The sequence below is a fragment of the Sarcophilus harrisii genome, chromosome 2 (genome assembly GCF_902635505.1).
Source record: "Sarcophilus harrisii chromosome 2, mSarHar1.11, whole genome shotgun sequence".
NCBI lineage: Eukaryota > Metazoa > Chordata > Mammalia > Dasyuromorphia > Dasyuridae > Sarcophilus > Sarcophilus harrisii.
In genome coordinates, this window is record NC_045427.1 from 502,245,162 (window position 1) to 502,261,186 (window position 16,025).

General features: G+C 44.1%; 1 protein-coding gene across 14 annotated transcripts in view; it reads right to left on the reverse strand.

Annotated features, from left to right (window-relative positions):
* The window catches only part of USP50 (ubiquitin specific peptidase 50), a 28,704-nt gene extending 12,719 nt beyond the window's left edge, over positions 1–15,985 (reverse strand). For 2 of the 14 annotated variants that reach the window (XM_023499774.2, XM_023499773.2), the window contains exons 1-4: positions 15,730–15,985; positions 13,933–14,137; positions 2,953–3,147; positions 2,004–2,199 (exon numbers count right to left, since the gene is read on the reverse strand). In XM_023499774.2, coding sequence (XP_023355542.1) covers positions 2,004–2,199; positions 2,953–3,147; positions 13,933–14,012 — 471 coding nt within the window. In that variant the 5' untranslated portion in view covers positions 14,013–14,137; positions 15,730–15,985. Of the gene's footprint in view, positions 1–2,003; positions 2,200–2,952; positions 3,148–6,291; positions 6,496–9,933; positions 10,238–13,932; positions 14,138–14,246; positions 14,267–14,913; positions 15,174–15,729 lie in introns of those variants that run through there. The other 12 variants (XM_031955189.1, XM_031955185.1, XM_012545415.2 and 9 more) reach the window with 11 other exon arrangements.
* Between the last annotated feature and the right edge of the window lie 40 nt (positions 15,986–16,025).

Genomic DNA, 16,025 nt, shown 5'->3' on the forward strand with positions numbered 1-16,025 from the left:
TATTTATTAATTATTATCTATATTTATTATTATATTATAGTATCAAGTACATCTCACATCTAATAGAGCCAGTTAATAGCAGGCCTACAGATACTTCTTATCCCTCAGTTTTGTTGCTCTGAGAGCTCCCCTACAGCACTAATTCTTTGCATACCGTTTAAGTTTGGCTCACCCAACAACTGAAAGGAGATAGTGTTAGGAAGATCATAGATGAGGACCTGAAGGGCCAAGTGAAAAATTCACTTTAAAAAATGGTAGCACACTGGAAATACTTTGTCAGGAACTTCTTATTCCCAGTGTAAAATGGAACTGAGAAAGAAAAGTTAGTTGAGAATTATTAATAGTTATGGTCTGAAATGCTATCAGCTATATTATTCCTGTATCTTAAGATCCAAGTCTTGCACAGTTTAAACAAGTGGCTTTCATCATTTCAGGATTTCAGACTAAGATTGAAAACCACAGATCTGATGAATAAATTTCAGATTTTAAATTAAACATCTTAAAATACATTTTTGTTCTAATTCAATACAAAGTTTGTGTTTGGGGTGTTAACAGATTAAGTAGAAGCACATTTTATGTTTTACCTTAAAAATGATTCGATGACCAAAATTATTCCATCAAGCCACTTAAATACTGTTTTATTTGCAAGCCACTTTAGGCTCTGATTATAAAAACTACAAGAACAATTAGAAATAATTTCATGTCATTTTATAGATGAGGAAACTGAGGCCTACAGAGGGTCTCTGACCTAGTGACAAAATGTATCAGACTCAGTTGAGAGTGCTGTACCATAAGGATTGTTTTCCCAACAAAATGTAGTTTCCATATGCATTTAAAAAAAAAAAAAAAAAAAAAAAAGGAAAAGAAAATCAACTAATGCAATGCTCTCTTGCAAAAAACTTTGGTTGGCCTTTTCAGCCTCACTCAAATTCCTATTTTAGCGAGAAGAGCATCTGGCTGCTCTTTAGAAGCCCCTGGGGGCTTTCCCTTTTCCCTCTTCTATTGGTTTCAGAAATGAAATTCTCCCCCCTCCTTCCACCTTCCATCTCCTTTTCCAGAGGGCCAACAGAAGGATCCTGCCAGGCAACTGTGGATACTAAAGTGAGGAGAAACAACTCATCTTTCCAGAGTGCCTTGGGCCCAAGGTACGAATGAAATGACAGGGGAAGAGCTCAGATTTGGAGTGTAAGCTTCCAGAGGCCAGGGACTATTTCATTTTCTTTGGGTATCCCTGCAGTACCGGGCACAGTGCTCAGCATACAGGAGCTGCTTAATAAAATCTTGGCTGATGAGGAAAAGAAGAAGAAACAAAAGCCGTAGAAGAAAGCACTTTTAGGGTCATAATGAATTGAGGGAATGATCTTCCCCAACCCCCAACACAAACAAGTACCCAGGATTTCTGGGACAAGCCAAGGAATTGGAAGGAGTTGCAATAATCTACCGATGGCGGAGCCACAGGCCCAGGAAGTGAGAGGAAGGTGGATTGCCGTGGTGGGGAGTGGATGGGATGCCCGAGGAGTGCTGGACACGAGTTCAGGGACACAAGTCATTTGCCTCTGTTGGTATCCCTAGCGCGCGCCGAGTGTATGCCATATTCTAGGCATAATAGTGTGTCTGGCACGTGGCAGGGAGGTGCTAGACGGTGACTAGCTAACTCCGAGCTTAACACGCAGTTTCCGCCTGTTCATCGGTGCAGCTGGGTTTCCCTACAAGGCTTTTGGAGGACAAGGACACGGGGGGAGGGCTGAGAAAAGGCGCTGGGCTTCTTTGTCACTAGCCCGGACTCATCGCTCTAGGTTAAAAAGCTCTTGGCGTTAGTTAATACTTCCAGGCTAAGGCTAAAATGCGCGGGCGCCTGGATGAGACCAAAGCGAGTCCTCGAGGCGGATGAACCCGGTTCTGGTTCTGTTCTGGGAGAAGAGTCCCCACTGCGCTGAGAAATCGGGCAAGCCTTTTAAAGGCCCAGTCTAGCTCAGTGTCCGCGGTCACCGCGCGCTACTGACCTTCTTCAAAGCCTCATGAAGTTCGTTCAGGACATAAATCAGGAACTCCTGAGCATCTTGCTGGGTCCTCTTCAGGAACGCGGGGTAGATTTTTCCGATGGCTGCCCGAAACACTTCCGGAGACACGCAGTCCGAGTCTCCGAGCCACATGTCTGTCATCAGATACGCGAAAGCAGTGGCCGCTTCACCAGAGTCCCTGCCAAAGGAGAACGGGACAGGGTGGGGTGGGCCCGGGACACGGGCGGGCGGGGTCAGCCCGGAACACGGGGGGGGCCGGGGCCGGAACACGGGCGGGCGGGTCGGGCCCCGGAACTGGCTGGGCCGGGCCCGGGACACGGGCGGGCGGGGTCAGCCGGGACACGGGCGGCGGGGTCGGGGCCCGGAACCTCGGCGGCTGAGCCGGGGCCCAAACACGGGCGGCGGGGGGTCGGGCGGCGGGGGTCGGGCCCGGAACTCGGGCGGGCTGGGGGCCGTGGCTGGGCCGGGCCCGGGGACACGGGCGGCTGGGGTCGGGCCCGGGGACACGGGCGGGCTAGTCGCCGGGACATGGCGGCGGGGCCGGGGCCCCGGAACTCGGGCGGGCTGGGGGGCCGGGGCACGCCTCCCGCCATCCTCTACTTGGAGTGACTTTTTAAAGAAGGAAGAAGTGGGAGTTCCGGTTAAAACTTTAATTCACTTTGTTCCCTCCACCTTCTCTAAGCTTCCACACTTAATCCCATTGACCGAGCACGAAAAACAAAGCCCCTGTTACAGAACACGTGCGGTCGTCGGGCCGATTCCCGCCGCGGTGCGGTCCAGGATACCCGTGCGTGCGTGCGTGCGTGCGTGCGTGCACGCGGAGATGCCCGGGCGCGCGCGCAGAGATGCCCGGGCGCGCGCGCGGAGGTGCCCGGGCGCGTGCTTGTACTCACGGACGCAGGCTCCAGGCGGGAGCGCGCGGCAGACTTACTTTTGAAGAGCAGTGATGTACTTTCCAGAAAGGAAGTATTCCACCAGGGGCGTGATGCTGCAGAGGCATTGCAAGATGGCGTTCATGTAGCATGTGTTGCCCAGATTACGAAGACCCGTCACGCCTTGGGAGTGTTGTTGAGCCATGCTAGACTCTTTGACAGAGCTGGTGTCACTATAATCTGTACATTCTGTGCTGTGTTTGTGCCACAGGGAAAAAGAGAGATGATTTTGAGGGGCAGGATGGCAACAACTCCGCTCGATGAAGGGACTTTATTAAGTCCCAGGGAAACGGGCAAGGACTTCACACATACAAACATGGAACGGTCCCTGCGCTCGGGAGCTTCCGCTGGGGGAAGGGCGCGCGGGCAGATTAGGGCAATGCAAGGCGGCCGAAGAGAGGCGGAGACGGGGAGAGCGGGAAACGGGTTACAGGCTGAGGACGGGCTGACTGACGTGCGCGCTCCCGCAGCGCCCCGACGCTCCCGCAGCGCCCGCCCCCTCATCCCGAGCTGCTCAGAAAGAGGCGCCTATAACCATCAGTGCTAACGCGGCCCTTCCCGGCACCGAGGTGATTCAGGCCAGTTCCAGGGACCTTGTGAGGAAGCGAGCCGCCCAAACCCAGGGTGGGGAAGGACCCGGGGCCCCAACGGAGCGTTCGCTTAATTTTTTTTTTTTTTTTTCCTTTTTGATCTGATTTTTCTTCTGCAGCAAGAGATTTGTATAAATATGTCTGCAGATACTGGATTTAACACGTTTGAACGTGTGTAACAAATATGGGCTTGCTTGCCGTGGGGAAAATCTGAACCGCAAGGCTATGCAAGGGTCAATGTTGGAAAATTATCCGTGCTAGGTTTTGAAAATAAAAAACTTTAAAAAGAAAGAAAGAAAGAAAGAAAAAAGTGCCTCTGTCTCTGCCAAAATATAATGAACCAGAGCAAGGTTTCTGTCTTCCTTAAATCAAGGGAGAACTGATTGGACAAGAGATTTGAGCCTTTCCCGTGCCCAGAAAGTGAAATGGGGAAAAAAACAAAACAAAAAGGCTAACTCGGGTCTTCCGGGGCTCAAGGCCTCGTTCTTTGGAGTCAGGACCACCAGCCTGCTTTTTCTCAACGTACAAGAGCCCCACTGAGCAAGAGGAACCAAAGCTCGACAAGAAAGATCTTTTTATCTCAAAATGGAGAAAGATGCTCTTGACCACAGGCTCGGAATGAGCTCCGAACCTCATTTCTGATTTTCTCTTGTGATTTTCTCCTCCAGCTCTCGCCCTTCACTTCACTTCCCCTTTGTAGCTTAACTCTACAAGTGTTTGAAAAGTACCTATTTTTAAATAGGTGCTTTTAGGGGAGGAAAAGGGAAAATCTGTTCTAGTGTCAGATAGCCAAGGATTCCGATCTTACTGGATGGTAAGCCATCTGAGTGATCTTGATATATAATATGATCTTGTGGTCTTCTGATTTTAGCAAGGCTTTTGTTCTAACAATAAGTCAGGGAATCCTAAATTTTTTGGTTTTGGAGTCTGCCTCAGAGACTTCCGACAATTCCCAATCTAAGAACAATCATGTGTCTGATTCTGAATAGACTATTTCCTAATTCACTGCTGATTGGTAATCTTGTTAGTAATAATCTGATCAACTGAGAACCACTCCTTCTGGAGACCACTCCTTCCTACCTGTGAGCCATAGAATTAGCACATCTATGATTGAAAGCTGGAATATATATCCTTGATTGTTTCTCTGCTGAATTCCCTTAGATTTCAAGCCCACTTTGTAATGGTTTTACTTACAATAAAGCTTTGCCTCTTAACTAGGAGATGGGTTCAAGCCTGTAGAGACAACTCTCAACACCAGTCTGGGACTTTTAGGGTCCCCCTCCACAACCTCAACATTTGGTGGCCTTCCTTGGCTTGATTCCCTCCTAGTCAAGATAAGCCTCCCATTTTTCTCCCACAGTCCGCAAGCCACTAAGAGGAGGCTTGTCTGGGTTGTCAGGAGCTCCACGCTCAGCAAAGTTTCCTGGATTGGGGATGCCCAACCTGGGAAATTCTTGCAATTTTCGGGAAAGTTCCTGGGGAACCTTTGCCATCCTTTTACCTTCCCTGGGATGCCAGAGAAGATGGAAGTGCTATGGGATGGCTTTTGGCAAAATTTCACAGCTTTTTAGTAAGGATGGGACAGTCCTCTTTCATGTCATTCTGTGTGTGTCTGTGTCTGTGTCTCTGTGTCATGTTTGCTCTGTGAGCTAGATTAAAATTGCAAAAAAAATTTCCTGAAACATCTCAGTTGTGGGGATTGCTAGCAAGATCAATATAGCCCAAGTTTTTCTGTTTGCTAACTTCTTATTTCAGAACTTTAGGGAAATTCAAATTCTACCTCACCTGCAGAAATAAGGGAAGCAAAACCGTGGGGATTCCACACAATTTTACCCAAATATCTCTCCAGCCCAGTTGTAGGGGAGGGAGGGTCAGGGTCCACTGTCAGCATTCTCTGAGCCCTGGCACCTGAAATCAAAGGGATATCCTAGCACTAGTCACTCCAGCTTTCAACAGGTTCTGTCCAGGAACTGCCCAGGAAGAATTCTGATACTCCTGGCAGTACCCAGAAAACCAGTCTCTGCATTTGGTAAGACCACCATTCTCTGTCTCAATTATGGACATATATTACCTATGAAATTTATGGCAAATTATTTTTATCTCTACCCATTTTTCTAATTTGTCAAGAGAAATAATGTTGTTGTGAATCACTTAGCATAAAACATGCTATATGAATACTAATTGCTTTACTGGATATAATTGCTTCATATTTGATAACTATTTTAGTGTGACCAACAGATAAATGATTTTTATGTGTGTATAAAGTAATTTGGGAATTTGTTAGAGATATGATAGTAAAAGCAATTTTAAAAGAAAGCCCATTAAAGGGAACTATTTGCACTGATAGTGTTAACAGAAGAATTTTGGAATTTTGGGAAAACAGAAAAACAATTTGCTACTACTTTAAAAACTCTAGTTATTTAGAATCAGACTTCTGAAGGCACTGTCAGTAAAAACTGGCACCTTAGCCCTTAGCCCTTTTCCTGGCTCACAAAAGAGAAATGAATTGCATAAATTGGAAAAAAACCAAATTGCAATTCAGTTCATCTAGGTTCATTAACTAAAGTTAAGTCAATTTTAAAATCTGTTCTATTGCAATTTTAAGAATTGTCTTTTCTCCCTAAAAACAAAAGGGAAACTTATTTAAGGGAATAGAAACTACAGCTAAATTTGGCTATTAGGAAAATTCTAAAATTGTTAACTAAGTTACTTGGAGTTATTTCATCATGTTAAGCCTTATCAGTTTACCTCCAAGTATGAGGTGTGAACTCCTTTTCCTCTTCACAGAGTAGGGGGAGGTATCAGACAGCACAGCCCACGAAAGCACTAAGAATGTTTGGGGTGGGCAATTTAGCAAGCTCAGCCCCTTCCTGGGGTCTCTGTCAACTCCACTTAATTTGTAAGCTTGCCAGTTTTCTTGAAACCATCAGGGTAAGCAAGATCATCAGCCATCTGAGAAATAAGCCTGTTTAGGATTTATAGCTTCTGAACAAGGTATGCGTTTACTAAGAGTCTATAAGCTGTATAATGATTGATCCTTTGCACCAGGATAAGTTTAAACATAAAAAAACATAATAAACAAAATCTCTTATCGGATTAAGTTCTGGTAAACTTTTAAAATAATGTATCTAGTCCTAAGCTGCCATTGGTAGAACTTTCTATTATAGATAAAATCGCTTGGGACTATAACTGATATTCTTTTTGAGTTCTGAATTTGATTGCCTGATCATTAAGTCAGTAGCACACCCTTCGAGAGAAAAAGCTGCAGAAGTTAGCCTTGGGTCCTCAAACTTCCCAAACTCAGTTGTTAGAAACAGCTTTTGGAGTCTTTAATAATAGGGACCAAAACCACTGCAGAGGAGCAGACAGCAGGGACAGAGCAACAGGCTCAAGTTTTAGCTGCTGCCATAGCCAGGAACCATGGAGGTTCATCACAACCAGGAGCACTGGGCTTGCACTTGTCCTCAGAGGGAACTCCAGGCCCTTGCCCCAAGTGTGAGGGGTAAGCTGCCCCTCCCCCAATGTCCTGCCCTCTGGCAGGCTCCCTCTTACTCCATCACGATGATTGAACCCAGAGTGACTGTGGAGGTGGCAGATACACGCCGGGTCTGTCTTGCTCCAGCCCTCTGGTCTCACCTCCCTCCCCCCATAAAGTAATGGGAACTGGGGAAACTCAAGAACTGTTGGGACACCCCTCTGCCCCTCCAGTTTGGTGGCCTGTTATTTAAACACTCCTTTCTTATTCCCTCTGTCCTGCTCCCTTGTTGGGGAGTGATTTAATGATGAAGTTGAGGACCCAGTTGTTCCTTCTCAGACATCTGGATGAACTCTCTCTCAAAGCCCTCCCATCTCCCCTCTGAAATCTGGAAGGTGGGAGATCCCTCTGTCTGGCACCAAGGACTCCCTGGGGAGCCTCTTGTAGTCCAGCTTTAGTGGCCTAATCCCTTATCTCTAAACCTATCCTTACTCAGATCCTGGGACACAAGGGTTCTCCCTAATCCTATCCTTCCTCAGATCCCGGGACACAAGGGTTCTCCCTAATTCTATCCTTACTCAGATCCCGGGACACAAGGGTTCTCCCTAATCCTATCCTAAGGTTCTCCACTCTGGATCTTAAAGATGCTTTCTTTTGCATACCATTACATAAAGACTCACAATTTCTTTTTACAATTGAAGAGGCAAATCGAGGGGAACGGAACCCCCACTAGTGCCCATGGCCAGGATGGGTTAGGGGATATCTCCATCTGCAGCCACACAGACCCTTAACTTCCAGCCCCCCCACCCCCCAAAGTCTAAGATCCTGAAAGCTAAAGCAGTCTCTTGGCCAGCCCTATCCCTACCTAATGAAGGCTGGGGCCAAGTTCAGACCTGCTTACTTCTCAAAGAAGCCTGGTGTCTTTGAGGTGGCCCTCCTGCCTTAGAGCAGCTGAGGAAGACTCTGAGCTCATCCTAACCCAACCAAAGGGGTTCTAGCCCCCCCACCAAGTTCAGAGTGTTTTTGCTCTCACAGAGTTTTAGAACTGGGGCGGTGTGGAATGAGAGGGCCTGTCTGGAGCCGAGGGGCACATCCTCGGAAGGCATGGCAGATGAACTCTACACACCCCCGCTCTGGGACTTAAAGGTGCTTTTTGGTTTTTGTTGTCACCTTTACTAATTGGGAAAAAGCCTTGAAGGCTCAGGTTTTTGCTAAAGGAGATCAAACCCATTTAAGATTCAATGGACATTATGCATGTCATCCTCTCTACCCAATGCTTAACACCTTTTAAGCATTATGGTTCTTGCACCCCAAGCCATCTGAGTGCTCCTTTCACTGCTTCTGACACTGCCCTCTCCCCTTCAGGGAGACAAAAGCAGGGATCTGGGGGAAAACATTCTTTGGTATTTACTCTAGGAAAAGCTGTCTGGATAAAATTCCCTGATAGTCTCACTCCTCCCTCCCCTCTCCCCCCCCCCCCCAGCTTTCTTCTGGGTGGGGGTCCTGGCTATTGTCCCTACTAACTCCACTTTTAATTCTTTCACTTTTGCTCATATTTAGTCCTTGCATTTTAATCTGCTTGTGAGAGTTGCTTCTTCCAGACTTCGAGCCATGAAATTCCAACCACTTGGTCACCCTGAAATCCCCTGAGACCTGATTTGGACACTCAGCACGGGAAGCTGCTCGGCCTACAAGTCACTTGCCTCCTCTCCTCAGTCTGGACCCCCCTGGAACTCCACCCCCCTTTGTCAGCCTAACGCAGCTCCAGAAGATGAAACCTCAGTCCCTTTGTCCCAAATGAATTTGGGGATGACTGCTTGTGGGGAAAATGATGTAATATGATTTTGTGGTCTTCTGATTTTAGGGAGGCTTCTGTTCTAACAATAAGTCAGGAAATGCTAAATCTTCTGGTTTTGGAGTCTGCCTCAGAGACTTCCTACAATTCCCATTCTAAGAACAACAATCTGTCTGATTCTGAATAGACTATTTCCCAATTCACTGCTGACTGGTAATTTTGTCGGTAATAATCTGATCAACCAAGATCCACTCCTTCCTTCCTATGAGCCACAGAATTAGCCTATCTATGATTGAAAGCTGGAATATATATCCTTGATTGTTTCTCTGCTGAATTCCCTTAGATTTCAAGCCTGCTTTGTAATGGCTTTACTTACAATAAAGCTTTGCCCCTTGGCTAAGGAGATGGGTTCAAGCCTGCAAATTCTTTTGAGATACTCTCAGCACTGGTCTGGGACCCCAAACTTTGGGGTCCCCCTTCCCAACCTCAACAATCTCAGGCATGTCACTTCTGGACCTCAGTTTCCTCATTTGTAAAATGGCTTCAGATTCTCTGAACTTCTGGCTCCAGATCTCTGAACATCCGAGACACTTCCTCAGGGTATCTTTCCCCTGTTTCATGACAAAGGAAATCCACTTATATCAGATACTTTGACAAATTGTATGGAATGTGTTGTTCAGTCATGTCCGACTCTTTGTGACCTTGTGGACCATACTGTCCATGGGTTTTCTTAATATAGTTTTTAGAGAGTGATTTGTCTTTTCCTTCATCAGTGGATTAAGGCAAACGGAATTTAGGTGATTTGCCCAGAGTCACATAGCTAGTAAGTATGAGGTCAAATTTGAGTTCAGGACTTCCTTACTCCAGGCCCAGTGCTCTATTCACTGACCCACCTAGCTGCCTCGGTGAATATCTTTCTCCATACATAAATATATATATGTATACATATGTTGATGTAGACATGTTAATTGTATATTTAATTTAATTTCCATATACTATGTATTTATTACTTTTCTCCCTAGATTCAGATCGTCATCATTCAATTATTCAAGACAATCAGCTCACAATCTGAGAAAGCCTTTCTAAATGCAGCCCCTCCTTGCTTGTGGGACAGTCTTACCCTTTGGCTTAATCTCTTATCTAGAGCACTGTAGAAGAGACAGACTCACAGAACATAATAGATTTTGAAGTCATCAGGAGGACATCTGGAAGCCATGGGGAAGGAGAGTGTTGGGTTGTTACTGCTATTGAGGCTTGTCTAACCTTTTAACTTCATTTCTTTCTCTCTTTCACACTCTCTGTTGACTTGGTTTTTAAAAAATAATTTCTTATTCCCCCCCCCCCAACAGGTAACTCCAAACTGGTTTTCATCTGTACTTCAGATACCATTCCAAACTGGATCTTCGGTGCATCATAATCCTTTCTATTTTCCCTCAGGATTCTAATATGTTGCTATGGGATGTACTTATCCTGGTTGCTGTTCATAATATTTTTGATGAGAAGGTATTTCAACTATAGCATAATTCCTTTCCCTAAGTAGACCTATTTCTCTTTAAATTGCATATAATTATCACTTTTTTTTTTAATAAGCAAGTTGCTTGTCCTAGTTACAATTCACTGATCAGAAGAAAGTTTTGTTAACTAGAGATACTTCATTAAGGACAGGAGTTAATAATAATATCAGGATAGAGTGGGGGACACTAGAGGAGAGAGAAAAACTAAGATTTTAGATTCTGGAATTGGAGTGGACTCTAAATACTGGCAATTGGAGGGAAATTTTCTTAAAATTTATAAGCGAAATATAGAAAATGTGTGAGAATTGGGGGGGGGGGGGGGGGGGGGGGGGGGGGAGGGGGGGGGGGGGGGGAGGTATGGAGAAGGAAGAGGGAGACAGACAGAGAGAGATGTAAGAGACTAGAAAGAACAAGACCTCTGAAAAATGTCCTAGCAGAGACTTGGTCTAGAATATTGAAAGGAGGGATTTGTTTATCTTGTTAAGGTTGGCCAAGTTAACCCTTAGGCTCTTTTCCAGGCTGAAAGATATCACGCATAAGTGGATAGAATCAGAAATCAGCAAAATTGAGGGAAGGCATATTGGAAGATTTGGAAAAACGAGAGAAGAAGCCAGTCTGAGAGGTGGTCGTGGGAATAGTGGAAAGTGTCAGAAAACACTTCCCAAGTATGTGATCTCGAGAGAGTTTTAAAAATTCTTTCAAACGAAGTTTTTTAATTGGCAAAATACAAATAATACACCAGCCACCCTCATGGGACTGTGAAGGGAGCCTCTTGGCAAACCACAAAGCCCTTCCTTGAAAGCGAATGGTTATTGGTTGATGAAATAAATGTTTTATCAACAAAGCTGGAAATAAGAGTTTTTTGAGCCTGAGCTAATTTGTAGGGAAGAGTACAAGGCTAGGGAATCACAGAAAAAAAAGGGGGGGAGGGGAGAAAAAAACCCAAGAAAGTAGTGCTGTGCGAATGATTATTAGATTTCTGGGAATGAGCTGATGTAGTCTCTTTAGCATTTGGAAGATTTCATGTGTGTAAAGATCATGAGAAGCAAACAGGTTACAACTGGAGGATGAAGCTCATTCTAGGAAAAAAAAAATGAGACCAGACAGGGCAGTTTTTCCTAAAACAACTTTTGTGCACTTTTACCTGCACAGAAGAAGGAACATGATGGATAAAATCTCATCATCTCTTGCTACCTTGTGGTACACTACACCCTCTAGCACTGTCTGTCTCTGGCCCGGTCTCATTCATCTTTGTTTCTCTCTTCTCTGTCTTTCTGCCTGTCTATCTGTGTCTATGTCTGTGTCTCTGTCTGTCTGTCTGTCTGTCTCTCTCTCCATAGATTTATATCTATCTATATCGAGAGAGAGACAGAGAGAGAGAGAGAGAGAACAAGTCTAAATATCAGGAGTCCTTGTTCCTTTGTGCCTTTGCTCTCTGGTCACGCAGAATGCCATACAGTTTTTTTGGAGCTCTCCTTTGCCCCGACTCATATCTTAAAGCTCAGACCTCAAACTTCTTCCAAACCTGACTGAGTTAGCAATTCTTACCTCTGCTTCATTTTCTGGTAGTATTTACATCCTAGAGTTATTGTGAAAATAAAATGAGATATTTGTAAAGTGCTCTGTAAACCTTATAATCCTACACATTAGGTATTATTAGTATTATACTATATATATAGATATATATAGATATATAATATAGTAATAGTATATTAGTCTCAAACTTAGAAGCAAAGATTTAATATCTAGAGTTCCCTGTACTCCTCACTCAAACAATGTCTCAGGACTAATTAAATTTTCTTTTGCTCATTTTCTCATGATACTAATTCTTCCTTTTGCTATACAATACAATCAAATAAGCATTCATTGTGTGCTAAATGTGATTAGGCACTAAGGTAGGTCGCAGAGATGCAAAGCAAAAATAAGAAATGGTAGCCCACAGTCAAGAAGTACATATTCTACTAGGAGAAAGGGATGAAAAGTGTATAGAATTATGGAGTCCTTGCAGGCTCTTGGGGAGGGAAGTTATGTGCTCAGACTTGAGCTTAAGGAAGATAATTTTAGCAACAATGTTGAAGGAGAATTGGAAAGGGGAAGAGACCAGAAGGAAGACAGAGTCCAATTAGGAGATTGTTGGAATAAAGCAGGTTAGAAATGGTGAAGGCCTGAACTGGAATGGTGACTGTGATTGGGGGAGGGCATAGGGGAGAGGGGGAAGGATGGATGTGAGAGACAGATGTCAGGTAGAACTGATAAGGTTCAGCACCTGATTGGATAAAGGTTTGTAAGGAAGAGAAGGGGAGCAAAGATGATCCCAAGATTCTGAACCTGGATGATAGAGAAATTGGAGGAGAAGTGGATTTAGGAAGAGAAGATAGTAGTTTTGGTTTTGTACACGTGTACCCTCAGATAAATATACTAGCTGTTGTTTATAAAGCCTGTTGGCAAAGCACATTACTTCTGTTATCCCATTTGATCCTTACAACCCTTACAACAAAGGAACTGCTTTTTTGTCCTTTTAATGGATGAGAAAACAAATGTTATGTATAACAAAACTGGAAATGGGCTTTTTGAGTCTGAGCTAATTTATAGGGAAGAGTACAAGGGTAGGGAATCCCCCCCCCAAAAAAAGCCCCCAAAAGTAGTGCTGTATGAATGATTATTAAATTTCTAGGAATGAGCTCATGTTGTAGTCTCTTGGACATTTGGAAGATTTCACATTCATAAGGATGCAAACAGGTTACGATTGGAGGTTAAAGGGCATTCTAGAGAAAATTGAGACCATTCAGGAAACAAGCTAAAGAAGTCCAAAGGCACAGAGTTTATAATCCTAGTTCAGAATTTGAACTCAGTTCTTTTATCATTCCAAGTCATAAACCACCTAGTGACCTTGGAGAGAGTTCAGCTGTTAATTCGGGACTGGGGTTTGAAAGAGAGTGGGTCTGCATACATGGGTTTGGGAGGCAGCTGCATAGATAATTGAACTCATAGGAGCTGTTATGAGATCACCAAGACAGGGGAAGATGAGGTCCTGGGAGAGGTTGATGCCCAAGACTGGGGTGGAAGGGTTTAAGATATAAGTGCTGGATTCAGCAAAGAAGATAAATAGGGGAACCGAGAGCATCAGGGTCAGGAAAACCCTGGGAGGAGAAAATAGGGGTTGTCAGTTGTGTCAAGTTTTTAAAGCGTTGGAGAAGAATGACAATGATAACGGACCTTTGCATTTGAAAAGAGATAGTTCAACTGAGCAGTGAGAATAGAAGACAAACTGTAAGGGGCTGGAAAGTGAGGGAGAAGAAATCACACACACACACACACACACACACACACACACACACACATATATTTCCCCTAGAAGTGGAGATGGCAGAGTCAAGGGTAGATTTTTCTAGGACCAATATATTTAAAGATCGCAGGGAAGCAACCTGTAGAAAGAGGGAATAATGATCAAGGAAAAAGGAGATAAAGAGGCAGACTGCTAGGGCTGGGAAGGAGCCGAAGAAGGGCATAAGTTGAGGGGTGGATATTCTGAGCACCTGAATCCAAAGAAATGATGGGAGGCTGTTGAGAACTTTGGGGGTATAGAACAGGGAAAGGGAACTCACAAGCGATGACTTCTGCTTTCTTGGTAACATTGTTGGGTTGATCCCTCCTCTCCACCTGGGTGAATGGACCAGTGCTGCATGCTGTAGGAACATACTCAAGGCAACAGATAGATACTCAGGGCCATGACTCTATGGTTGTGATTGTTCTCGAAGTCAACAACATAATAACCCCAGTAAAGGAAGATGGACAGTAGAAATACCTAGGCTGGTGAGAAAAGGGCAATCAATTAATTAATTTGGATAGCTCCAGCTATTAGCATAGTTACCTAATAGAGAGAAGGCACTTAATGAATAAAATGTGGCTAGTCATTCACCTCCTGGTTCTCCTGCCTTTCCAGACTTGCCTACTTCAGCCTCTGCTACTTCTTACCATGGAACATCCTCTGCCATGCTGACTCCCTTTTCCCAATGATGTGTTTTTCTTGGGGCCTTTATTTTGGGGAGTGGCTTAGGCCACCTGGCTTTTTTTCCTCTCTTGACTCCCCTGAGTTTCCAGACTTGGATACCATGCCCCCCCATATGCTTTCTTCCCTCCCCAAACTCTTTTCAACATAACTTTGTATTATCCCCCGTAATTTTGTAAATTTCTTGAGGACAAGGACTTCTTTCTTTTCCTCCTTCTTTCCTTTCTTCTTGTCTTCCTCCCTCCCTCCCTTCTCTTCTTCTTTCTCCTTGTTCTCCTCCTTCTTCCTCCTTTTTCTTTTCTCCTTTTTCTTTCTTTCCTTTTTCTTTCCCTTCCTTCCTTCCTTCCTTCTTTCCTTCCTTCCTTCCTTCTTTCCTTCCTGTTTTCTTCCCTCCCTCCCTTTTCTTCTTTCTCCTTGTTCTCCTCCTTCTCCTTCCTTTCTCCTCCTCCTTCTTCTTCTTTCCTTTTTCTTTCCCTTTCTTTGTTTCTTTCTCTTTCTTGTATTTGGATTCCCCAGGACTTACCATAATAGCTAGCACATAGTATACATTTAATAAATGGTTGTGGCTTTGCCTTACCTTGCTTGTGAATGGGTTATAAGTTCCTTGAAGGCAGTAATTCTATATTGTATCCTCAGTGCCTATGAGTATCTACCACATTAGACACACCACATAGTGGCTTAAAGTTACTTGAATTGTATTGAGAAGACATTTTCTGCTCTTCTCTTTCAGTGTTTATATATGTACACACGCCCATCTCAGCCAGAGTTGTTCTAGTAGAGGGGGGAAAAAACTAAAACAAACAAACAAAAAAACTGAGTCTTTCTAGGCTCATTATCCATCTCTAGTATTAATTAGCATCTGCTCCTCTTCCACTGCTGACCTGATAGTCTGGACTCAGTGTTGAATGCTTAGGTCACTTCTTGTTTCATCTTTTTCTCTTGCTTCATCTTTTACTTCTTCAAGATGATGTTCCAGGAATGAGGAAAAGGCCACATTTCTTCACAATTCTGCCAATAGCCAGTATTCTTTTCTTTGAGCTGTGAGCATGCAAACAGAACTTCAGGAGTTGATAGTAAACTCAAAAAAGAGTTTCATCCAGCCTTTGAAAACTTCCAGTGAGAGGAATCTTCTAAGACCATTCCGCTTTTGGAGAGCAATAATTCTTAAGAAGGTTTTCCTGAAATCAAGTCTATATTATCTACTTTTTGTTCCCAGTTCTTCCCTTGGGACCAAGAATAAGTATACTTATGATCACTGGGACAGTTCTTCAAGCATTCCTCAGATTACTGACTATCCTCTTCCCTGCTTCCCCCTTCCTTCTCCCCTCCCTTGGGTTCAATTTCCCTAGTTTCATTAGAATGTGAGCTCTTTGAGAGGTAGGGATCATCTTACCTTTTATTTATATCCCCAATGTTTAGCACAATGCTTTGCACATAGTGCTTAATAAATGCTTCATTCAGTCATTTATTCTAACCAGTCTTTATATGGCATGAAGTCAAGGGTTTTCATCCTCAGTTTCCCTTCTCTGGTAACTTTCTGCCTTATCACTGTCTTTCTTAAAATGTGGTGTTGAATTGGACAGATTGCCCTAGATGAGATCTGACTAGGACAGAGCACATCATCTCCCTGGTTCTTTTAATGCAGCCTAAGATCTCATTGGCTTTTTTGATTTGCCATATTGTTGACTC